The 26,886-nt window shown below is 43.9% G+C and overlaps 1 protein-coding gene across 1 annotated transcript in view; it reads right to left on the reverse strand.

The window, feature by feature from the left end:
- Positions 1-1,823: 1,823 nt before the first annotated feature.
- Positions 1,824-26,886, reverse strand: part of LOC141271768 (uncharacterized) — a 47,996-nt gene continuing 22,933 nt past the window's right edge. The window contains exon 7 of the mRNA XM_073681893.1: positions 1,824-4,173. Within this exon, the coding sequence (XP_073537994.1) occupies positions 3,005-4,173 (1,169 nt within the window). The 3' untranslated portion in view covers positions 1,824-3,004. The remainder of the gene's footprint in view (positions 4,174-26,886) is intronic.

The following is a 26,886-nucleotide window of genomic DNA, read 5'->3' on the forward strand; positions in this document are numbered from 1 at the left end:
ATGATGACCTCTTCCTGGTTGGACCTGCTCAAAACGGGGTTTTCCTCTTATGTCAACTACACAGGATGACTTTTTTGTTGTATATATTTGTCTGTATATATTTGTATATATGACTTTTTGTTCATTTCTGCATATACTGTTTTTGCCGGATAGACTGATGAAGTTCTGATTGACCGAAACGTCTTATTACTTCTGGAATTTCTTTGAACAATTAAGAATTCATTTGTTTTGCACGAAGAATACGAGTGCCAAGTTTTTCTTCTACTATTTACGGATTGGGGTCCTACTTGTGCACCGAAAAAAAAACAGGAGTGCAGTGTCTGTTCTCAGAATTGTCCCACTAACAACAAATGAGACAAACACAGGGGAAAGGAACTTAGCTTGAGCCGACTTCAGGGAGATTACACCAAACGTCCTCCAAACACCAGAGAGGAAGTAAGCAGACTGCAATAGCTCCAAGCCTTCACAAGGGAACATGGGAATATCCCCGGCGCCTCCCTGTGGCAAACTGAAAGTATTTAAATACCCAGGTCAGGGTGTCAATTAGACCAGGAGGGAGGTAGCCGCTGGGTCCTAGAGTGAGACAGATTTAAGAAGGGGTCTGCAATGCCAAACGAAGAGATCTTCTGCAGCCAACAGCAGAGCGACTGTCTATCACATCCGTGACTTTCTGTGATATAGACCGCTCAAAGTCACTTCAAATGTGATGTGGTCCCTAAAAAAAATGGTTTTGTAAAAATGAGAAATCGCTGGTCAATTTTAACACTTTTAATTTCCTAAAAAAAAAATTACCGTATTTTTCGGACTATAAGACGCACTTTTTTCCTCCAAAATTTTGGGGGAAAATGGGGGGTGTGTCTTATAGTCCGAATGTTGGGCGGGTGTATATATATATATATATGGGGGGTGGGGGGAGCGGTAGCGGTGGAGGAGCGGGGCACAGGAGGCAGCAGCCGCCCACTGCAGCCTACACAGTCCCTGCTGCTAAAGAAAATGAATATTCACTGCTCCCCACGCCCCCAAACTCTGCATTTAAGCCACAGTACACTCTGAAGATGGTGAAGCATGGTGGTGCAAGCATTATGATATGGGCATGATCTCTTACTATAGTGCCAGACTTATTTACGGCATACCAGGGATCATGGACCAGTTTGCATATATTAGAATACTTGAAGAGGTCATGTTGCCTTATGCTGAAGAGGATATGCCCTTGAAATGGGTGTTTCAACAAGACAATGACTCTAAACACACCAGTAAACGAGCAAAATCTTGGTTCCATTCCAACAAAATTGAGGTTATGGAGTGACCAGCCCAATCCCTGGACCTTAATCCAATAGAACACTTGTCGGGCTGAAATAACAGTTGACAGGTACCAGAAGTTGCTTGACTCTATGGAACATAGATGTGAAGCTGTTCTAAAAATTGTGGGTATACAACTAAATATTAGGTTAGTGATTCACAGGAAAGCTAAATCCTCAAAAAAAAAAAGTACATATTGTGAGTTTGTAAAGACAAATGCAGACACTGCCATTTTTTAGAACATCTCAATGTTAATTTTTTGTTATTTTCTGTAAAGTAGTTAAAAATTATATACATTTCTGTTTTGAATTAGAAAACAGTGTGCAATGTTCCCAATGCATGGAAATAAAAACTAGAATAAAGGTTTTGAGCTTAACTCATGTTTTTGAACACACTGCTATTATTTTGAACAGTAATGTAAATGTGCGCCGAGCCAGTACTGTATAACAATGTGAAACATTCAGTCCACATAGAATATTGCTTTTTATTTGCTTATTACATGAAAGATATTAGTAACTGCAGATATTTTTAATTCTAATTATACAAGTCTAATTCTGTATTTTTCTGACTATAAGACGCACTTTACCATAAGACGCACCCCAGGTTCAGACAATAGAAAATAGGAAAAACATTTTCTTGGTGTAAAGTTGAGGAGTGAATATCACTAATTGTAATACACTGGGAAGTAATAAATATATTGTTAATGTTATATTTACATATAGCATCACAGCACGGACAGTAATGAGCACTCTGCAGCGAACATATATACACACACAACACTGCTGGACACCCTGCACATTTACATACACACAGCACTGCTACATATGCACATTTACGTACACACACAGCTTTGCTACATCTGCACATGTACATGCACAAAGCTTTTTTATTTTTTTTGAACCCATGACCCCAGTGCTGCAAGGCTGCAGTGCTAACCACCAAGCCATCATGCTGCAGCTCTACAACAAACACACATTTATACACATACACAGCTCTACTACATATGCACATTTACATACATAGAGCTCTACTAAATATACACATTTATGTTCACGCACAGCTCTACTACATATACACATTTGCATACACATATAGTGTGTATACATTACCCCATTTTGCAGTTTCTTCCAGGTCATGTGAAAGGTCATGGAGCTAGTCAGGTGGAAGGTTCTTCAGCTGCTCACTCAGAATGAACAGCTTCTGTGCAGGTCCCGGTATCTTCCTCTCCTGCTCTGCAGCGATCACATAGATCAGTGTGAGGCAGGAGGAGAGAGCAGTTCTCTCAGTGATCGGGAACGACGCTGTCTTTGCATTCTTCTCTGTCACGGGAATCTGCCTCCAGACTAAAAGTGCGTCTAATAGTCCAAAAAATACGGTAAGTTCTAAAGTAATTTCCCTTTCTCGTTTAATTATACGACTGTCTGTTATATGGTTTTTACACAATTTGTAAATAAAATATATAGTTTCTCCCTATGTGCATTATTTTTGATGTTTAATAAAATGTTTTATAGTAATTCATTTTTCACATTCCAAGTATGATATTGGCTTCTCTCACCTTGTGGGATTTTAGATGTGTAACAAAATAGCATTATTGTTCAAATCATTTCTCACATTTTTAATATGAAGATTGCTTCTCCCCTGTGTGAATTCTCTGGTGCTTAACAAGAACTGATTTCTTTACAAAACATAATCCACATTCTGAACATCAATATTGGGTCTCCCTTTTGTGAATAATTCTCTGGTGCTTATCAAGACTTGATTTATCTGCCCAACATTTCCCACATTCTGAACATAAATATGGCTTCTCTCCTGTATGAGTTCTCTGGTGTATAACCAGGTATGATCTCCATGCAAAACATTTTCCACATTCTGAACATGAAAAAGGCTTTTCCCCTGTGTGAGTTCTCTGGTGTAAAACAAGTTGTGAAGTCCATGCAAAACATTTACCACATTCTGAACATGATAAAGGCTTCTCCCCTGTGTGAGTTCTCCGGTGTCTAACAAGCGATGATTTATTTACAAAACATTTTCCACATTCAGAACATGAATATGGCTTCTCCCCTGTGTGACTTCTCTGGTGTCTAACAAGATTAGTTCTATCTCTAAAACATTTTCCACATTGTGCACATGAAAACAGCTTCTCCCCTGTGTGAGTTCTCTGGTGTATAACAAGTTGTGAAGTCCATGCAAAACATTTTCCACATTCTGAACATGAAAAAGGCTTCTCCCCTGTGTGAGTTCTCTGGTGTATATCAAGGCGTTTTTTTAGTGCAAAACATTTTCCACATTCTGAACATGAATATGGCTTGTCCCCTGTGTGAGTTCTCTGGTGTCCAACAAGACTACATTTATGTTTAAAACATTTCCCACATTCTGAACATGAATATGGCTTCTCCCCTGTGTGAGTTCTGTGATGTCTAACAAGATGTGATTTCTGTCCAAAGCATTTTCCACATTCTGAACATGAATATGGCTTCTCCCCTCCAGTATGCATTCTCTCATGCCTAACAAGAGCTGATTTCTGGTTAAAATGTCTCCCACATTTGGAACAAGAAAATCTCTTCTCCTCTGTGTGAATTTTTTGATAGTTAACAAAGGATGCTTCCAGGGGACAACTATTTCCATATTCTGAATGTGTAATTGGCTTCTTTGCTCTCAGAGTAGTTTGTTTTGTAATGCCTCTTTTCTGACTTGTATTTTTCTTCGTAGTCTGTAATGAATCAGAATATAGGACCTGTTTCGAAGGATCAGATAATAGTTTTTTGCGGTGAAGGGACGATGGTATATCTGGAGTAATGATATTCACTTCAATTGTATCCTGTGTGATCTCAAGGTCATCTGATATAAAAATTGAAGATCTCTTGGTACCGTCATCTGTGAAGAATAAAACCAATTATTATTTTTTAATAAAATATCCTTGAAATTTATATTTTTGAACATTTCTACTCAAAATGTCCATAGAAATGGGAAGTTATATAGCAAAATTGAATTATTCACTAAGACAATGACATTTCACAGTCTAAAAGAAGACCTCATAGCATGAACCAGTAGAGCGTGGTGTTATTATTATTTATTATTATAGCTCCATTTATTCCATGTCGCTTTACATGTGAAAAGGGGTATACATAATAAAAAGAAGTACAATAATCTTAGACAATAGAAGTCACTGACTGGTACAGGCGGAGAGAGGACCCAGCCTGCGAAGGCTCACAATCTAGTGTTCAACTGTTTGTTCATTCTGCCTCCCAAATATTGGAATAAAAAAACACCAAAAAATATTATGTAAGCGAAAATGATACCAATAAAAACTTCTACGCATCCCGCACAAAACAAGCCCCCTGGCATTGGTGACGGAGGAAACATTGTAACCAGAAGTTCTGGGAAGCGCAGGCCCTGTCCTGCCACTAAGAATAATGATTTCAAAAGTGATTTGTTACCCAAAAACTAGCTTTTGTAAATTTAATGTAAACATATAAAAAACTTTTTGCTAAACTTGTCATCCTTCTATCATCCTAAAAAAAAGAAAAGAACGTTGAAAAAAATTAAAACGGGATGTTGGAAAAATGCTGCTGACCTAAAGTATAAATACAGTAAATGTTATTTATTATTTTGTGTGGTGTGTGATATTTTTCCTTATCTGAGAGCCCTACGAGTGGGCTGTAACACTAGAGGGCATAGTTAACCAATGGCTTTTATGTCATGTCTGGTCTCTGCAGAAAGGTAAATTCGCAATGAAAAATATGGTGTCACTTGAGAACTTCTGAGATCAACCAGCGAGAAGTTATCGCAGAAATTAGAGATTTTAATAAAACCATGAAGGGCGGAGACCTGCCCACCTGAGGTCATCACAGGGGAGTGTGTAGGGACTATGGGAAGCGCATTATACTATATGGAGAACTATGGGGGATGCATTATTTTGTATGGAGGATGCATTATTCTGTATGGAGGACTATATAGATTATGGGGAGTAAATTATACTGTATGGATTATGGGGAGTGCATTATATTGTATGGACTATGGGGAGTGGTTTATACTGTATGGAGGACTATGTGGGTGCATGTTACTATATAGAAGACTATGGGGAGTGCATTATACTATATAAAAAACTCTGGGGGTGCATTATACTGTATGGAGGACTTTGGGGAGTTCATTATACTGTATGGAGGACTATGGGGAGCGCATTGTACTGTATGGAGGATGCATTATACTATATGGAGGACTATGGGGGTGAATTATACCATATCATGGACTATGGAGGGTGCATTATACTATATGGAGAAATATGGAGAGCAGTAAACTACAGGTGCATCTCACTAAATTAGAATATCATCAAAAAGTTAATTTATTTCAGTTCTTCAATACAAAAAGTGAAACTCGTATATTATATAGCGTCATTACAAACAGAGTGATCTATTTCAAGTGTTTATTTCTGTTAATGTTGATGATTATGGCTTACAGCCAATGAAACCACAAAAGTCATTATCTCAGTAAATTAAAATACTTTATAACACCAGCTTGAAAAATGTTTTTAAAATCCAAAATGTTGGCCTACTGAAATGTATGTTCAGTAAATGCACTCAATAATTGTTCGGGGATCCTTTTGCATCAATTACTGCATCAATGTGGCGTGGCATGGAGGCGATCAGCCTGTGGCACTGCTGAGGTGTTATGGAAGCCCAGGTTGCTTTGATGGCAGCCTTCAGCTCGTCTGCATTGTTGGGTCTGGTGTCTCATCTTCCTCTTGACAATACCCCATAGATTCTCTATGAGGTTAAGGTCAGACGAGTTTGCTGGCCAATCAAGCACGGTGATACTGTTGTTTTTAAACCAAGTATTGGTACTTTTAGCAGTGTGGACAGGTGCCAAGTCCTGCTGGAGAATGAAATTTCCATCTCCAAAAAGCTTGTCAGCAGAGGGAAGCATGAAGTGCTCTAAAATTTCCTGGTAGACGGCTGCACTGACTTTGGTCTTGATAAAACACAGTGGACCTACACCAGCAGGTGACATGGGTCCTCAAACCATCACTGATTGTGGAAACTTCACACTAGACCTCAAGCAGCTTGGATTGTGTGCCTCTTCCTCCAGACTCTGGGACCTTGATTTCCAAATGAAAATTGAAACTCTGGGACATTGTGGAGTGTGCCAATGACTGCCTTCTAGATATCTGTCAAGTCAGCAGTATTCCCCATGATTGTGGAGCCTACTGAAACAGACTAAGGGACCTTTTAAATGCTTAGGAAGCCTTTGCATGGGTTTTTTGTAAATTATTCTAATTTACTGAGACAATGACTTTTGTGTTTTCATTGGCTGTAATCCATAATCATCAACATTAACAGAAATTAAAAAAAAAAAAAAAAAGCATGCGGATTGTACATGGGGATTGTACATGCGTTTTCCTGCCAGGGACAAGCGGAAGTGAAGCGTTCTTCACTTGCATTTCTGCATGCGGATTGACAAGTGCTTTCCAAGCGATTTTAGCATCACTTGGAAAGTGCTTGTCAACTTGGTCACACTATATAAATCCATGCAAACGGCATGGATTTATAGAGTTTGACCGAAGGAATGGTAAAAAATAAATATATACTTACCCTCTGATGGCCCGCGCTGTCTTGCTTTCCTCCGTTCTCCCTTTCCGGCAGCGGTACACTGAAGGACCTGCCGACGTCAGCGTCGCGTGACCCGTCACATGACTATGACGTCAGCGCAGGTCCTTCAATCCATCGCGAACTGCCGGCATGAAAGGACAAGTGCAGCGGGGGCCGCCAGAAGGTAAGTATATATTGATTTTTTATTTTATTCTTTTTTCTTACAGTTTTCTATGGTACCCAGGTCCGGAGGAGAGTCTCCTCTCCTCTAGACCTGGGTACCATCCGCACATTAGAACGCATGGAATGCGCATCTACATATACAGTGATGCGTAATCCATGCGATCTAATGCAAGTCAATGGCGGCAAAAACGCAGCGCTTCCGCAAAATAATTGGTAGTGCTGCTTTTTTTCCCGCAATGATAATCCGCAGCGGAAATTTCCGCAGCATGTGCACAGCAGGCCTTCTACCATGCGTTTTTTAAGCGTTTCTGCAGCGTTTTTGCCGCTGCGGAAACGCTTTAAAAACGCATCGTGGGCACACAGCCTAAAGGCTGCAAAGTTGTGAGGTATGCTCTTCTGTGACACCGCCAAATATCAATTTTTTTTTTTTTGTTGGGTGCGGGGGCCCAATTAGAACTTCTGCTATGGGGCCCCATGATTTTCACGTATGCCCCTGAGTATGTGGTTTGGATACTCTAAATTATTGCAGTGGCCCATATTTTCTGCCAGGTGAGTTTCTTGAAGAAATATTATACATTTAAAGAAAACTTTTTAAAGTAATGCAGAGCTGAGGTGTCTTAAATTTAGATCTCAGGCATTTGGCAGCAGCAAAGGAGACCTTTTATTATCCCCTTTACACCCCAGCCTGTTTTCATATTCCTGACTAGGCCAATTTTTTCAATTCTGACCAGTGTCACTTAATGAGGTTATAACTCTGGAACGCTTCAACATGTCCCAGTGATTCTGAGACTGTTTTTTCATGTCACATTCTACCATGCTAGTGGTAAATTTTGGTCGATATGATCTGCATTTATTTCTAAAATTATTGAAAATTTTACAAAAAAAATGTTAACATTTTGCAATTTTCAAAGTTTGAATTTTTATGCCATTAAACCCGAGAGTTATATCACACAAAATAGTTAATAAATAAAATTTACCACATGTCTACTTCACATCATCATCAATTATGAAAAAAAAATTATGTTAGGAAATTAAAAGTTTCAGAAATTTCTAATTTTTCAACAAAAATGTCCAAAATTTTCATAAGAGTAACAGGAGAAATTTCACCATACAATTTTTGAGCAATTTCTTCTGAGTACACGGATACCACATATGTGGTGGAAAACTACTGTTTGGGAACACGGCATAACTCGGGAGAGAAACAGCGCCAGTTTAATTCTAGAGCTCAAATTTGGCTGGAATATATTGCAGATGCCATGTCATATTTGAAAAGCCCCTGACATGCCAAAACAGCAGAAATCCCCACAAGTGACCCTTTTTTGGAACCTACACTTCTTGAGGAATTCATCTATGGGTGTAGTGGTGTAGTGAACATTTTTAATCCTCAAGCGAGTCACAGAATTGAATAAGATTGGGCTGAGTCATTGGAATATTACCTTTGTTTCCAAAAAAAAGGTAGTTTTGGCCCCAAGTTTTCAATTTTCAAAAGGGATAATAGGACAATTAATGGTACAATTTGTTACGCAATTTCTCCTGAGGAGGTCAATACCTGATATGTGGTCGAAAACTACTTTTGAGGCACAGTGGAAAACTCAGAAGGGAAGGAGTGCCATATTGGAGTTCATATTCTGCTGAAATGGTTTGAGGGTGCCAGAACAGCAGAACTCCCTATAATTGACCCCATTTTACAAACTAAACCTCTCAGTGAATTCATCTAAGGGACCAGTGATCATATTAACACCATGGCTGTGTCACAGAATTTTATACCGCTGAGCAGTGAAGAAAAAATAATTAAATTTTTACTACAAAAAAATAATTTTAACCCCAGATTTTACATTTTTACACTGGGAAATGGGTAAAAATTACACCAAAACTCGGGAGGGAGTAAGCGCTATTTGACTCTCGGAGAACAAATTATAGTAGAATAGTTTGTGGACTCCATATAAAGAGCTCCTACGTGCCAGAAAAGCAGAATTGCCACCTCAAGTGATCCTGTTTTGGAAATTATACCCCTCTGGAAATTTATCTACAGGTGTAAGTGACTAGTGATGAGCGAACGTGCTCGCCACTACTAAGTACTCGCCTGAGCATTACCGTGCTCGACAAGCTCGGCGAGTATTTCCTGCTTGCTTGGGTGGGAGCTTGGGTCCCCTCCGTGCATGTTTGGCACTCTTTAGAGAGCCAATGAACATGCAGGGATTGCTTGCCACACACTGTAATGCTGTAGCCATGTTGGTTGTGGCATTACAGTGACTGGCTGGATGCATAGCGTCATCATGTCTATTTAAGACCCAGTGGCGCTAGGCTTGTCATAGCCTACCCCGGAAACAGGCAGAGTAGGGAGACCTGCTGCTGAGTTAGGGACAGATTTTCTTTTTTATAGTTAGTAAAGGTATTCCACAACATATCTATATGAACTAACAGTCCTTCTGAGGACTAATCCAGCTGTATATATTCAGTGTTGATAGCAGGAGTTAGGTAGGCAGGCAGGGTTTGTGGCAGACAGTGTGTACAGCACAAGAGGGTCCATTGCACTTCTGTCTGCTGCTGTTACAGATATTTGTAGACATAGCTGGGGTAATCAGGGGCCATGGCTATTTTTTTTTTATCTTAATCCTGATTATTTGCTTAAAAAGCAATCCAGAGTATAGCACTGCAGAATACAGCCAGATCTTTTTTATATTACAGCGATAAAAATCCAGAAATTTGTAGTGAACGTGGAAAATATTGGCCTCCATTTACAGTTTGTAGCATTGTGTCAGTGAAGCTATTCACACGAGGTCGCTGTGAAGAATAGTAAACTACAGGGCCGCTATTTAAAACCGTGGTTGTCCGTCAGATGTATCACATATAACTGCGGTCCAAATTCAGACATTTCTGGCCTCCATTTACAGTTTATTGCATTATGTCAGTGAAGCTATTCACACGAGATCTCTGTGAAGAATAGTAAACTACAGGCCCACTATTTAAAACCGTTGTCCATCAGACGTATCACATATAACTGCGGTACAAATTCAGCCATTTGTAGGGAATGTGGAAAATATTATCCTCCATTTAAAATGGACAAGGCGCGTGGCAAGGGATGGGGAAGTGAACGTGATGGTGATGGTGCATGCAGAGGCCGAGGGCAAGCTGAAATTGTGCCACAACAAACACCCACATCTTGTCGCTCAACCTTCCTGCCCCAATTACTAGGGGACCGTAGAACACCACTATTGAACACAGAGCACAGAGCAGTGTCAAAAAGTTGTTGGTTGGATAACAGATAATGCTAGCAGTCACTTTGCCACCGCCACCACCCTGTCTTCCACACAGTCAAGTCTCAGTAGCCATGAGTCTGGACCGCATATTCCTCACCCTGATCCTCCTTTCTCCCACCATGCCGAGTGCCCGGAGACAACTGATCCCACACTTGGACACTCCAAAGAGCTGTTCACTTTAACATTTATAGATTCGGGCCTCTTGCCCGGCCAGCTTCAAGCGGGGCAAGAGGAGAACGCATGTAGCGATGCCCAAATATTTGAACAGCCATGGTCACACGAAGGCAACGGTGGGAAAGTGCAATTACTGTCGCAAGAGGTGGATGATGATGAGACACAATTGTCAGAAAGTCAGGAGGAGGACCAGGGTGCGAAAGTGGAAGACGAGGTGGTGGACGATATAGTAACTGACCCAACCTGGCAGGGGGACATGAAGAGCGAGGACAGCAGCACACAGGGAGGGAGGCGTATCACCACAACAGGCAGGAAGAAGCAGTGTGGTGACCGCAGACACAAGGCGGGAAAGGGTTCCCTGGAACACCAACATGACGGAAGTTGCCAGTACAACTGTTTGGTTCTTTTTTAAAAACTCTGAAAATAATCCCAAAAAGGCCATTTGCACCATCTGCCAGGCAAGCATCAGTTGGGGCAGCAAAACTAGCAGCCTGACCACCACCAGCATGATCAGGCACATGGCTGCAAAGCACCCGACTAGGTGGGCCGAAAGCCAGGGTCCAGAAACAGTGTCTGCAGGTGACTCCACTGCTTCTTCCGCTGTTGTGCGTGCACGCCAATCCCCTGTCCATGGCGCATGCAAAGATGCCTCCTGACCCGCACCTGTCGTTGCACACTCTCAACTAGCACCATCAGCAACCACGTCCTTGTCCCAGCGCAGTGTTCAATTTTCCCTACACCAGTCCTTGGAACACAAGCGCAAATACGCAGCCAACGCCCCACAGGCCGCACTCCTAAATTCACACAATTCACGAATGCTTGCACTCGAAATGTTGCCTTTTAGCCTCATGGAAACGGAAGCTTTTTGCAACCTGATGGCGGTGGCCATCCCTCGGTACTTGGTCCCCAGCCGCCTCTCCCAGTGTGTCATCCCCACATTACACAAGCACATGTCCCACAACATTAGCCGTGCCATCAACAACGCATTTACTGGGAAAGTCCACCTAACCACGCACACATGGACAAGTGCTTGTGGGCAGAGACGGTACATCTCGCTGACGGCACACTGGGTTAATACATTGGAAGCCGGCACCCAGTCAAACCTTGGGACAGAACGTGTCCTCCCGACGCTGAGGATTGCGAGCCCTGGGTCAATCAGGGTTGCCCCACATTCTACAGCTCCTGCACCTCCTCCTCTTCAGCCTCCATCTCCGAAATCAGTCGGAAGCTGGAAGCACTGCAACACTGCCTAGGGCCAAGCGGCAACAGGCGGTTTGTCACCTAATATGCTTAGGTGACAAACCCCACACCGCTGAAGAGTTGTGAACAGCTCTGAAAGAGCAGGCAGATCTGTGGCTGACACCGCTGAACCTACATGCCTGGCCCATGTGCTTAACCTCGTGGTTCAACGGTTTCTCAAAACCTACCCTGATTTGCCGGATCTGCTTTTCAAAGTACGCTGTGTGTGCCCATTTTAGAAAGTCAGCTACAGCTTCCGCCGCCCTTGCCATGCTTCAGCATCATTTGCAGCTTCCAGCTCACCGACTGGATTTGTGAGCAGCAGAGGGCAGTTGTTGACTACCACCATCAACAAGGCCATCGGTATTCTGGTCAGCCTCCACACATGAGACCTCAGGAGTGAGCATGGATGTCAAACATCTGTGCTATTCTCCAAAACTTTGAGGACTCCACCAAGATGGTGAGTGGCGATGACAACAAAATTAGCGTCACCATCCCACCTCTGTCTTCTGAAACGCTCGCTGCTCACAATTAAAGAGGAGGCATTGCATGCGGAGCACGATGAGATGGAGCAAGGAACCATACAGGGTGATTCCATACAGCCCAGCCTCATATCATCCCAACGTGGATTGGTTGACAAAGAGGAGGAGGAGGAAGAACAGGAGCTAGTTTCTTGCGGTACTACCCGCACAACTGTCATACCGTCTGTTCAGCGTGGATGGGCTGAGGAGAGGGAGGCGGAGGACGAGGAGGAGAGCATGGTCAGTTGTCCTCTTGGTGAGGACACAGAAGTCTTGCCTGTTAGCAGTCTGGCACACATGGCTGAGTTTATGTTATGCTGCCTTTCCCGTGACCCTAGCCTTCAAAACCAGGGGAGGAGTCCTGAGGAGATAATTTGCATATTCCCACTGCATTTTGGGGTAAGTGAAGAGTCTCCGCGAGCTCAAAGAACACTGGATTTTGGATGTTGGAGCTGAAAAGAGGACATCAGTAAACCAGGGGAGGAGTCCTGAGGAGATAATTTGCATATTCCCACTGCATTTTGGGGTAAGTGAAGAGTCTCCGCGAGCTCAAAGAACACTGGATTTTGGCTGTTGGAGCTGAAAAGAGGACATCGGTAAACCAGGGGAGGAGTCCTGAGGAGATAATTTGCATATTCCCACTGCATTTTGGGGTAAGTGAAGAGTCTCCGCGAGCTCAAAGAACACTGGATTTTGGCTGTTGGAGCTACCGGCGCGTGCATTTTGAAGCTTTTTTTTTAAGCTTTTTTCACTGTTTTCAGAACATTAACAATAAGAACATGGAAGAGTCCAGGAGCCATTTGGTGAGCTGCATATCCTGCTACATGTTCACAGACTTGCCAGTGGAAAAGCCAAACTTCACATGCCAGAAATGCAAGCTTGTGTCCCTGTTGGAGGAAAAGTTGCGAAATCTAGAAGAGAGGTTAACTACCTTGAAAATCATTAAGGAAGGTGAAGAGTTCTTAGACAGAGCAGAATTATCTCTTCATGATTCAGAAAGAGAAGAAATTCGAACTGCACCTGACGAAACAGAGGAATGGAAGCATGTGACCCACAGAAGCAGGAGGATCGAGAGGCAGTCAGCACCCATACTGCTCAGGAACCAGTACCAGGCTCTCACACAGGAGAACCATGAAGAAATACAGCAAGATAAGACTTTGCCAGCAATGAATAACCTTGTAAGCCCTCAGAATCCTCTTGGATGGAGAAAGAAGAATGTTGTGAAGAAAAAACGGAGAGTGGTGGTCATGGGGGATTCCCTGTTAAGAGGAACAGAGGCCGCTATCTGCAGACCAGACATAACCTCAAGAGAAATGTGCTGTCTTCCAGGAGCAAAAATTAAAGATGTGTCTGACAGGATATCAAGACTCTTCAGACCTACAGATCACTACCCATTCCTGCTAATACATGTGGGGACAAATGACACCGCAAGAAAGGACCTGGAAACCATCTGCAGTGACTTTGAAGACTTAGGCAAGAAAGTGAAAGAATTGGGAGCGCAGGTGGTCTTCTCATCCATCCTCCCAGTGGATGGCCATGGAACAATGAGGTGGAATAAGATTCTACAGGTGAACAACTGGCTACGTCGATGGTGCCGTCAACAAGGATTTGGATTTCTGGATCACGGAATGAATTACCTATACGATGGACTACTTGCTAGAGATGGGGTGCACCTTACGAAGACTGGAAAACATGTATTTGGAAGTCGCCTTGCTACACTCATCAGAAGAGCTTTAAACTCGAACAATGTGGGAAGGGAAGCAAAAGGCCAGAAAAAGCCATACAGCTGACAAATACTATTGAGATCTCTGCTACTGGAAGTGGAAAAGAAGAACAAAGACAAAAAAATCTAAATAATAAAAATATGGGAGGAAGAGAAACCAATCACAAACTAAAATGTTTTTATACAAATGCACAAAGCATGGGCAACAAACAAGGAGAATTGGAACTACTAATGCAGGAAAAGGAATATGATGTCATTGGAATCACTGAAATTTGGTGGGACGATACACATGATTGGAATAAAAGGCTAAAAGGATACAACTTATTTGCAAGAAACAGACTTGATAAACGAGGAGGAGGTGTTGCATTGTATGTTAGAAAAGCGTATATCTGCACAGAGATTGAAGCTTCAGAGACTGGGAGTTCTGTGGAAACTGTTTGGGTAAGAATACAAGGAGAGAACAACGGAAAGGACACCATTGTAGGCATTTACTACAGGCCACCTGGGCAAGCTGAAGATATGGATGAACTCTTTATGTATCAAATGACCAAGTTCTCCAAAAAATATGACGTAGTGGTCATGGGAGATTTCAACTATCCAGACATTTGTTGGGAATCTCTCTCAAGTAAAACTAACAGGTCAAGCAAATTCTTATCCTCTCTTGCTGACAACTTTATCTTCCAAAAGGTAGGGGAGAAAACAAGGGGATCTTCTACTTTGGATCTAATCCTTATAAACAGGGAGGAAATGGTTGAGGAGGTAAAGGTGGCTGGGACCCTAGGAGGCAGCGATCATGCTATTATAGAATTTTGGATAACTAGAGGAGGAAGACATGTGAAGACTCAAACTTCAAGGTTAGATTTTAGAAAGGCAGATTTTAAGAGACTCAGAAAGAGAATAGGAGGGATCCAATGGCTGGATGACAAAAATGTCCAGGAAGGATGGGAAATTTTTAAAAATGAGATTCTCAAAGCACAATCGTTAACAATCCCGAAAAGTAGGAAGAATGGGAAGCATTTAAGGAAACCAGGATGGATGAACACAGAACTTAAACACATGCTAAAAAGAAAGAAAGAAATGTTTATTAAATGGAAAGAGGGAGGCATATCTAAAGAAGATTATAATGCAGTCTGCAGATCCTGCAGGGCACATATCAGGTTAGCTAAAGCTGACAATGAATTAAGGCTTGCAAGAGATGTCAAAAGCAACAAAAAAGGATTTTGGGGGTATGTCAAAAGTAAAAGAAAAGTCAAAGATGCTATAGGATTTTTACAGGATGAAAATGGAGAAATGGTAAGAGAGGATGTTGAGAAGGCCGAACTTTTTAATTCCTATTTTGCATCTGTTTTCTCTCAGAAAGAAAATGTAACATCAACTGATCTTCACTGTCCTTTTAAAGGAATAGAGGAATCCAAGTTATCAGTAAACAGAAAGATTGTGAGGGAATATTTAGCTAACATAAATGAGTTCAAGTCTCCAGGTCCAGATGAATTACACCCCAGAGTACTGAAGGAGATTGTAGAAGAAATTTTAGAACCACTCTCCATAATCTTTGAAAATTCTTGGAGAACAGGAGAAGTCCCAGAAGACTGGAGAAGAGCAAATGTTGTTCCTATCTTCAAAAAGGGGAAGAAGGTGGACCCAGGGAACTATAGGCCGGTGAGTCTGACTTCTATACCAGGAAAGATCTTTGAACAAATTATTAAACAACATGTATGTAAGTACATGGATAAGAATGAAGTGATTAACCAGAGTCAGCATGGGTTTGTAACTAACAAGTCATGTCAGACTAACTTAATTTCCTTCTATGACAGAATCACTGACTGGGTGGATCAGGGAAATGCTGTAGATATAGTATATCTTGACTTCAGCAAAGCATTTGACAAAGTATCTCACATCATCCTTATTGAAAAAATGACCAAGTATGCAATGGACCAGGCAACTGTTAGGTGGATTCATAACTGGCTTAGTGATCGGACTCAAAGGGTGGTTGTAAATGGCTTCACATCCAGCTGGATGAATGTCTCAAGTGGGGTACCACAGGGCTCCGTCCTGGGACCTGTATTGTTCAACATCTTTATCAATGATTTAGATGAAAGAATTGAGGGTAAACTGATTAAATTTGCTGATGACACAAAGCTAGGAGGGATAGCTAATACTAGAGAAGAGAGAGAGAGGATTCAAAAAGACCTAAATAAACTGGAGCAGTGGGCAGCAACCAACAGAATGGTTTTTAACAGGGAAAAATGCAAAGTACTACATCTGGGCAATAAAAATGAAAAAAGCATATACAGAATGGGAGGAATAGAGCTAAGCAACAGTACATGTGAAAAAGACTTAGGTATACTAATAGATCATAGACTGAACATGAGTCAACAGTGTGATGCAGCAGCAAAAAAGGCAAATACAATTCTGGGATGTATTAACAGAAGCATACAGTCTAGATCACGTGAAGTCATTATCGGTCTTTACTCCTCTTTGGTCAGACCTCATCTGGAATACTGTGTACAGTTTTGGGCACCACATTTTAAAAAAGACATAGACAAACTGGAGCAAGTTCAGAGAAGAGCGACCAGAATGGTGACTGGTCTGCAAACCATGTCCTATGAGGAACGGTTGCAGGATTTGGGAATGTTTAGCTTGCAAAAAAGAAGACTGAGAGGAGACTTAATAGCTGTCTACAAATATGTCAAGGGCTGTCACATTGTAGAAGGATCATCTTTATTCTCATTTGCACAAGGAAAGACTAGAAGCAATGGGATGAAACTAAATGGGAGGAGACACAGATTAGATATTAGAAAAAACTTTTTGACAGTTAGGGTGATTAATGAGTGGAACAGGCTGCCACGAGAGGTGGTGAGTTCCCCTTCAATGGACGTCTTCAAACAGAGGCTGGACAGACATCTGTCTGAGATGATCTAGTGAATCCTGCTTTGAGCAGGGGGTTGGACCAGATGACCCAGGAGGTCCCTTCCAACTCTACCATTCTATGATTCTCCACATTTTAGGTGACACTCATTACTAGTTAGTGACATTTCTAGACCCACACTACAAGGAGAACTTTCTATCTCTAATTCTCGCAGTGGACAGGTCTCCTAAAATGGGGCAGTACCAGAAGACCCTTGTTGCGGAATTATTAAAAAAATTCCGTCTGAAAGCGCTGGTGGCAGAGGTCACAGTTCGTTGGGCAACCAAGGAGTACAGGCGAGAGAGACACAAATCCAATCCAGCAGAGGCACGGGAACACTGTCAAAGGTCTGGGACAGTTTTCTCAGACCCTCCCATCGCACAAGCCCTGGTGCACGTTTCCCAAGGAGGGAAAAGTTTGAGAAGATGCTGAAGGAGTAATTTTCCGACCATACTAACATCCTCCGTGATTCCTCTGTGCCTTATAATTATTGGGTATCAGTGGCGTACCGCCAATGGCGGCAAGCCACGCCACTGCTATGGGGCCTGTGAGCCGGGGAGCCCCGAAGCAGCAGGAGAACAAGGGGGATAGGTGAGTATTGTATTTACGGGGGGGGAGGGAGGGGAGGTTGCGGCGGCGAAGGAGTGGGCACACCCGGCTGCTAAAGGGAAATGAATATTCCCTCTTCTCCACTCCCATGGGCATGGAGAAGAATGAATATTCATTCTCTTTAGCAGCGGGCACGGAGGAGCGCTGAGCCGCGGCTCCTGCTGAACAGTACCCGCTACTAAAGAGAATGCATATTCAATCTTCTCCACGCCTGGACTATGGGCATGGAGAAGATTGAATATGCATATGCCGGCAGCTCACATCAGCGTCTGAAAGCTCACATCAGCATCTGAGAGCTCGCGCTGCTCAGGTGCTGACATGAGCTGCTGGCAGACAGGACGCAGCGCTGGAGCAGAGGTGAGGAAGGAAGGTGAGTATAAGTGTTTATTTGTTTTATGTGTGCAGTGATTGGGCAATGCATACCAGGATTGGGGGATGAGGGGGCCACACATACCAGGATTGAGGGATGAGGAGGCCATGCATACCAGGATTGGGGGATGAGGTGGCCATGCATACCAGGATTGGGGGATGAGGGGTGCCATGCATACCAGAACTGGGGGATGAGGGGTTCCATGCATACCAAGATTGGGGGATGAGTGGGCCATACATACCAGGATTGGGGATGAGGGGTGCCATATATACCAGGATTGGGGGATGAGGGGGGCCACACATACCAGGAAGGATTGAGGGATGAAGAAGCCAAGCATACCAGGATTGGGGGATGAGGAGGCCAAGCATACCAGGATTGGGGGATGAGGGGTGCCATACATACCAGGATTGGTGATGAGGGGTGCCATGCATACCAGGATTGGGGGATGAGGGATGCCATGCATACCAGGATTGGGGGATGAGGGATGTCATGCATGCCAGGATTGGGGGATGAGGGATGCCATGCATACCAGGATTGGGAGATGAGGGGTGCCATGCATACCAGGATTGGGGGATGAGGGTGCCATGCATACCAGGATTGGGGGATGAGGGGTGCCATGCATACCAGGATTGGGGGATGAGGGGTGCCATGCATACCAGGATTGGGGGATGAGGGGTGCCATGCATACCAGGAATGGGGGATGAGGGGTGCCATGCATACTAGGATTGGTGGATGAGAGGTGCCATGAATTCCAGGATTGGGGGATAAGGGGTTCCATGCATACCAGGATTGGGGATGAGGAGGCCATGCATACCAGGATTGGGGGATGAGGGGGGCATGCATACCAGGATTGGGGGATGAGGGGTGCCATACATACCAGGATTGGGGATGACGGGTGCCATACATACCAGGATTGGGGATGAGGGGGGCCATACAGAGAGTCGCCGTGTACTTTCTGTATACTGAAAGTATTTAAACATCCAGCAAGGGTGTGTCAATTAGCAGCAGAAGGTGGAGGTCACGGCTAGGTCCTAGAGGGAGAAGGATATCACTACACTACAGAAATGGAAAGATGAAGAAGGTGCCTGCAGAGCCAAGCGCAAGGACCTTCTATATCTGGATCCAGGACGACTGTCTGTCACACCTGACACACCCGTGACAGAAAGGTTGATAAATACGTTCAAGATATTTTTCAGAAAGAACAGCGCACTTTGATTAAAAAGTTGATTGCAGAGGGAAAAACCTTTAATAAAGTGCAGACAATGATAGGCTGTTCAGCTAAAATGATCTCCAATGCTTTAAAATGGAAATCAAAACCAGAGAGACGTGGAAGAAAACGGAAGACTACCATTCGAATGGATCGAAGAATAGCCTGAATGGCAAAGGCTCAGCCAATGATCAACTCCAGGATGATCAAAGACAGTCTCAAGTTACCTGTGAGTACTGTGACAAAAGACGCCTGTGTAAAGCTAATCTTTTAGCAAGAAGTCCCCGCAAAGACCTAATGTTAAATGAAAGACATGTAGTGAAGCGGATACAATTTGTCAAAGAACACATCAACTGGCCTAAAGAGAAATGGAGAAACATTTTGTGAACTGAAGTACACTCTGAAGACAGTGAAGCACGGTGGTGCAAGCTTCATGATATGGGCATGTTTCTCTTACTATGGTGCTGAACCTATTTACCGCAAACCAGGGATCATGGACCAGTTCGTATATATTAAAATACTTGAAGAGGTCAACTTGCCTTACGCTGAAGAGGATATGCCTTTGAAATGGGTGTTTCAACAAGACAACGACTCGAAACACACCAGTAATTGAGCAAAATCTTGGTTCGAGTCCAACAAAATTGAGGTTATGGAGTGGCCAGCCCAATCCCAGTACCTTAATCCAATCGAACACTTGTGGGGTGACATAAAAAATGCAGTTTCTGAGGCAAAGCCAACAAATGGCAAAAAATTGTGGGATGTAGTTAATGCCTCCTGGGCTGAAATAACAGTTGACAGGTGCCAGCAGTTGGTTGACTCTATGCAACATAGATGTGAAGAAGTTCTAAAAACCTGTGGGTATACAACTAAATATTAGTTTAGTGACTCACAGGAATGCTAAGTCCTCCAAAAAAAGAGAGTACATATTGTGTGTTTGTAAAGACAAATGCAGACACTGCTATTTTTCAGAACAGCCCAATGTTCATTTTTTTAAAATTTTCTGTAAAGTAGTTAAAAATTATATACATTTATCTTCATATGTTGAATTAGAAAACAGTGTGCAATATTCCTATTGCATGGAAATAAAAACTAGCATAAAGATTGTGTGCTTAACTCATGTTTTTGAACACACTACTATTTTGAACAATACTGTAAATGTGCGTCGAGTCTTACTGCGATCTTTGGGAGGCAGAATGAACAAATCAACAGCAGATCAAGAATTGTTTTTATTTCATTTTTTACGCTGTTCCTCATGCAGTATAAGCAATTAAACAAGTCTTTATTTTGGGTCAGTGCGATTACAGCGAAACCAGATTTACATCGGGTTTTTATGTTTGGCTGCTGTGACACACTTAAAGACGCTTTCTTTTGCAAAAAAAAACAAGTTTTAGCATCGCCACATTTTGAGAGCTATAATTTTCCTATATTCTGGCGACAGTCATGTGAAGGCTTGTTGACATTTTTGCTGGTACCATTTTCAGGCACCTAACATTTTTTAATCGCTTTCTATTCCGATTTTCTTGAGGCAGAATGAACAAAAATTCATCATTTTTTTAAGTTTTGACGCTTTGACACAATAAAAATTATTTTATAGAAAAAAGAATTGTTATTTGCACCACTTTATTCTGAGAGCTATAGCTTTTTTATTTCTCCACTGACTGAGCTGTATGGCAGCTTTTTGCGGGACAAGATGACGTTTTCAGCGATACCATTTTTATTTACATTCAACTTTTTGATTGGCAGTATAATGAAAAAGCAAAGTTGTCACATTCTCAGCACGTGATGTGGAGTGCACCTGCAGGGGTGAATTTATCTCCCCTCACTCAATCCCGCACTCAACCTTAGATTAAGGTTATGAAGTGAGCATAAATCACACCTCATCACATTAAGCACATCCCGATTTGTTATGCTGCAACCACTCAACAAACACACGGGGTAATGAGTCCCTGAAATCTATGTTACTGTCAGACAATCAATAAGGTCACACAATTTCTTAAAGGCTGTAGGTTCTTTATAGCGAAAAAGGATCAAATTATTAAAGGTTTTAAGTTTTAATCTAAAAATATACAATGCTTACAATATGTAAAAGGTAAAATAAAATGACACACAAATATGCAAAACAGTTATGAAATAAAAAAAGGAGACAATAACAGAGATACCTAAACGTTTCCGTCTGCAATTATCGCCTGTTTTCCTGAGGGAAGGAGAGTGAATCATGGAGCACATCGGCCTTTAAGCTGCCCCCGCATGTGAACACTTCTCTTTGTGTCATCCAGCTTTTCATAGTCCAGACCATAGGCTCATATTTCCAGGACGACATGGATTGGTCTATTTAAAAGATGCTGTCTGTGAATGGACGATGAGTCAAGTTGTGGCATTTCAAATACCAGTGTCTTCCTATGCAGACAATAGGAAATACTCTGCCTAGTACAGACCATTTGCTAACCCCCTGAAAGCTCAGGATCCAGGAGCTAAGGTGCCAGATTTGACACCTCCAGCAAACGCCCCTTTGTACTTACAATACTGGTATATCCAGTTTCTGGAATTGGCTTTTATCCTAAAGGCCCCGTCACACATAACGAGATCGCTAGCAAGATCGTTGATACGTCACGGTTTTTGTGACGCAATAGCGATCTCGCTAGCGATCTCGTTATGTCTGACAGGTAGCAACGATCAGGCTCCTGCTGTGAGATCGCTGATCGTTACAAAGCTTCCTGGATCATTCCTGGGTCGTTGCGCTCCCGCTGGGCAGTGTGCATCGCAGTATTTGACACCTTATCAACGACCTTGTTAGCGATACAGAACTGAGACACGTAGGCGTGCATAAATTGGACTTTTCCGCGCCCCTCGTCCCCAATTGGTGGTCGCTACAGCGTTCTCATTTTGCGCCGTGCATAAAGAAGGCAACAGAATAGCGATTCCATCCTTTGTTTCTGACCTCGTGCTTGATTGCAGATCCTAGCAGAATTCTCCGGCCTGTTGATATCCGTTCATTCGACTGAGTCCTGATTTTTCGGATCGTTGTAGCGTTCTCCGGCTGTGAGGGGCCGTACATCTGGTCTTGTTCCTGACTGCGTCCTTGTTTTTTTCGGATCCCACCAGTGTTCTCCGGCTGTGATTCCACTTTGAAGAAATCAGACATCTTTAGCGAAGGTAGGTATTGTTTGGGGTCTCAAATGAGTTTCCATTTTTAATTCATTTATAGGATATCTACCAATTATCTGCTATCATTGCTCTTCAGGGAGGGAGGGCTTGGCTTCTATCTGTATATATATGCTTTTGCATGGGCAGATATTTTAGGGGTCTCGTGCACACACACCCACACAGCACGTTTTCTGACATGCTGTCCTGGCCAACCGCTTCAGAGTTTTTCTGTCACGCTCACTAACGGAATGGAACACGGTTTTCCATGATATTTTGCATGTACAGTTTAAATACTTGCGTTATTGTTTTGTTGAAAGTGTTCTCATCTTTTCATTTTATGTTTGCAGTTTGCACATCATGGACGACGGGCGGTGTGCTATTGTGGTTGCTGCATTGCTGGTTGAGGAAGCTCGGCGTCAAGATGAGGCACGGGAGCTAGAGAGGCGTTCCAAACGAAAGCGTCGCATGTGGACCAGAGAGTGGCTGCAGAAGAGGTCTGAATTGTCCCACATGCAACTTGTAAGAGAGCTTCAGGAGAAGAATCCTCATGATTTCCGCAACTATCTGAGGATGTCAGAGGAACCAAGGCCGCCTTCTTTTAAACCAAGGCCGCCAATCAGAACGCAGTAGCGTCCACCAATCGGAGATGAGGGGGCGCGGAAAAGTAATTTTATGCATGCCTTTGTGACACAGTACAGTCCCTATCAAGGTGTGGATCATTGAAATAGCTGCTGTGTGAAAGCGTCCCAACGACCGCCGAGATCGTTAGTTCGCTGGGGCGGCCGAAATCGTTGGGAAGTTCTGCATGTTTGACAGCTCCCCACAGATCACGAAACGACTCTCCAGCGATCCCAAAACCGTGGCGTAATAACGATCTCGCTAGGGATCTCGTTATGTGTGACGGGGCCTTAAGTCTTGTGATAAGGCTCATTAAAGGGTCACTATTAGTGTTGAGCCACCCCCGTAGTGTTCGAGTTCGGTTCGGTTCGTCGAACACCCGTGTGTTCGCCGAACTGTTCGTCGAACACCTTCGAACACCGTTAAAACCAATGGCAGGCAAACAAAAACACATAGAAACACATAGAAAACACCTTCAAAGGTGTCCAAAAAGCTGACAAACTGCTCAGAAGACACAACTAACACATGGAAAAGTGACAAGTACATATAGTCATGCGAAAAGAAAAGAGGTGGAGGAGTAAAAGGAGGGGGAGACACAGATATAGGCATGTCATGCCCTTCTAAAATCCAAAAAGTGAGAAGCCGAGACGGCCAGTCCGCTCCTGCCCGTGCCACCTCCGTGTCGCCGGGTTTGTGCCAGAGCCGCGGTGAACCCTGACGGCCAGCCCCCCTCTCCCAATACTGGTGCCTGTCCGCTGGTGGGTCGAGAGAGCCCCCCTGTGGTGGAGGCAGCTCTAAGCTTTTTAATTTAAATTGTCCCTCTAATTTGAATGAATACACTTTAAATCCATTTACAAGGATCTATTGGAGGGCAAGTCTCATGCCAGCAGCCGCGTAATTCCAGCTCCAGTAGCGTCCACTAAAGTTGCTGCAGTTAAAAAGCTTTTATAAGGATCGAGCTCGGCTGTCCACCGCAAGGCATCCTAGTGCCAGTCCCAGCCCCTATGCCTTGGGGTGCCTCCTGATGCTCTTCACTAAGTATCCCGTGGTCCCGAAGCATTTCCTTTGAAAAAATTAAGTGTCCAAACTACAGGTGGTGTAGCTTGCTTAACAGCCGGGATAATCCGCTGACTAGCAGACACTGCTACTAGGCACAAAGTATTTCCTGGGCTAGATGCAGTTAAAAATTTGTAAGTAGATACTCTCGTTGGATGCGGAGAAAGCATTCCATAGAGTCTCCTGGCACGCCATATATGATTCTCTTAAAAAGCTTGGGGTAGGGGTCTAGGGGACCCTTTTATAGCCAAAATCACGGCCCTGTATCACAATACGTCACCTAGGCTGAAGATAAATGGAACTGTAGCACCGAGGGCTCGGTTGCTACAGACGTATTGCACCTCACCCAGAGGTGTGATATCTCACTCTCAGATAAGGATGGAGTGTGGATCAGGACCCGACACCTGCATGCATTACACCACATTGCCGTGGGGCAGGGCGACCAATATGCCCCTGAGATGGGCACGACAGTCCCTGTCCCTGGCTGGAGTGGGGGGAGGGAACACTGAGGAAGGGGAACCCTGCAGTGCAGGAGCAGGGAGGAAGCAGTTCCTGGGTGCATTGAGAAGGGAGTATAAAAGGTGGGCACCATCTTAGTTCAGTGCAGAGAAGTCTGAGCAGAAGTGGCAGGGAGCAGGGGCTCTGCATGAGCTCTGCTCCGGAGGCGGGCCTAGTAACAGAGGCCCAGGCCTGCAAGAGGGAGAAGGAAGGAAGAGGAGCGGAGAAGGCTCCAGGAACGAGGAATGAAGGGATCCCAGGGGTGCGGACGGGCGAGTCGCCACCGCACGCCCGAATCCACCTGCGTGGAGGGGTCAGGCCAAAGGGGGAGACCGGTCCCCGAACTAGTGGAGGCAGGAAACGACCCTCAGCTAGAAACCGGAGGCTCTGACATTTTATGTGGCGCAGCCCCTTGCTCCACCCGCTAGGAAGGCACCACATAGGGTCAGGGAAACTGGCGCCAAGTTTACCAAGAGGAGGCCCGAGGCAGCCGGACAGAAGTGTTGGTAAGAAAGGCCAGACAAAGGACACACAAAGGGGGTCCTGTGAAGCGCTCCAAAGTTATCTGGGAGTTGTCTGAGCCCCTCACCTGGTGAGCACAGTACGACGTGGGCAGCCGTTACCTGCAGACGTGGTCTGGATAATAAGAACTGTGAGTAAAGGCCCTGAACTGCATCACTGACTCCGTGTCGTTACTGCTGCTGCCCTGCACCATCACCCCCATCCTCCGCATACACTGCCCTGAGGCTATACTCCTCCCGTGGGGAGTTATGCTACGCTCTGCTGCACCCACAACACCAGCCTTAGCGGTCTGCCCTGTAGCGGCGGTTCACTCTGACCGCAATCCACGGGTGGCGTAGTCGGACATTTAAACATCAAAACCACATAAATAGTTCCGCCACTGGTTTGACCGCCCTGAGCCACGGAACCGGATCGCCGCCACGAAGACTACAACCACCAGCATCCACCAAAAAGGGTCCGGCTCCGGGTGTCCCAAGGCCCAGGGGGTGCGTCAGAACATTTTCATCACCTTTCACAATCACCAATGGGACAAGGCAGGGATGTCCTCTGTCCCCTCTCTTATACATCCTAGTGACGGAGCACCTGCTCTCATCAATTCGCCATAACCCCAATATTAGGTGGATTGAGGTGGGAGGCACCGAGTACAAGTGCTCTCTATTTGCTGATGATGTCCTAGTATATATCACTCAATCACATATATCCATCCCTGCTGTTATGGCTGAAATAGATCACTTTGTTACATGGTAAAATTTTAAAATCAATGCAGCGAAGTCTGAGGCCCTCGATGTCTCCCTCCCTAAATCCATATAGGATTCCATCCAGTCCAACTTTCCCTTTGCCTGGCCCTCACAGGGTATCAAATACTTAGGAATTCCTATTCATAGAGACCTCTCCCATCTATGTTATCTTAATTTTGGGCCCTTTATTGAACAATTCCATACAGACCACGGTTGGCAAGTTAGAACTGTAAGATTCACTACGTGAACCACTGGTGTTTTGTGGAAAAGCACATATACACCGCGTTCCAAATTATTATGCAAAAAGTGTTTAGGAGTGATAAGGGAAGAATTTGTTTGTTTGTCAGTTAAACTCATTGATGGTGATGTGTGTCAGGGCTCTTTATATCACTGTAAGCAATTGCAGACACCTGTGCTAATTAGTTTGGCAGGTGTGTCCAATGAAAGGCAAGACTACTTAAGAAGGCTCTCTCACATTATTAAGCAGCCTACATTTTCTGCCAAAATGGGAAAGAAAAAGGATGTGTCGGCTGCTGAGAAGCAACAAATTGTGGAGTGTTTAGGTCAAGGCATGACTACAATCAACATTGTGCGATGATCAGGATGAAGTGTCTTGGCAATCAAGAAGTATGTAGCTGATTCACAGTACACACGTGTGCGTGCTGATAAGGGCAAATTGAGGACTCTTTCCTACAGGCAATTACGTCAGGTTGAAAGAGCAGCGGCAAAAAAGCCTTGTCATAGCAGCAGACAAGTTTTTGAAGCTGCTTGTGCCTCCAACGTCCCCCGAACAACAAGATGCAGGGTCCTTCAGAGGTTTGCAGCTGTGCATACGCCATCCTGTCGACCTCCTCTATCCACTTCACACAAGCAGAAACGGCTCCAGTGGGCCAAACATTACATGAAGACTGATTTCAAAACTGTTTTGTTCACGGATGAGTGCCGTGCAGCGCTCGATGGTCCAGATGAATGGAGTGGAGGATGGCTGGTTGATGGACACCCCACGCAAACACGGCTACAGCGCCAACAAGGAGGAGGTGGAGTAATGTTTTGGGCTGGAATCATGGGGAGAGAGATTGTCGGCCCCTTTAGGATCCCTGAAGGCGCTAAAGATGAACTCCATAATGTATGTGGATTTTCTCAAACAGCACTTCCTGCCATGGTTCAAGAAGAAGAACCGTGTATTTCACAGCAAGATCATTTTTCTGCATGATAATGCACCATCTCATGCTG

This window comes from Phyllobates terribilis, unplaced genomic scaffold, assembly GCF_046119375.1.
Source record: "Phyllobates terribilis strain yellow unplaced genomic scaffold, ASM4611937v1 Scaffold_5__5_contigs__length_657084704, whole genome shotgun sequence".
Classification (NCBI taxonomy): domain Eukaryota; kingdom Metazoa; phylum Chordata; class Amphibia; order Anura; family Dendrobatidae; genus Phyllobates; species Phyllobates terribilis.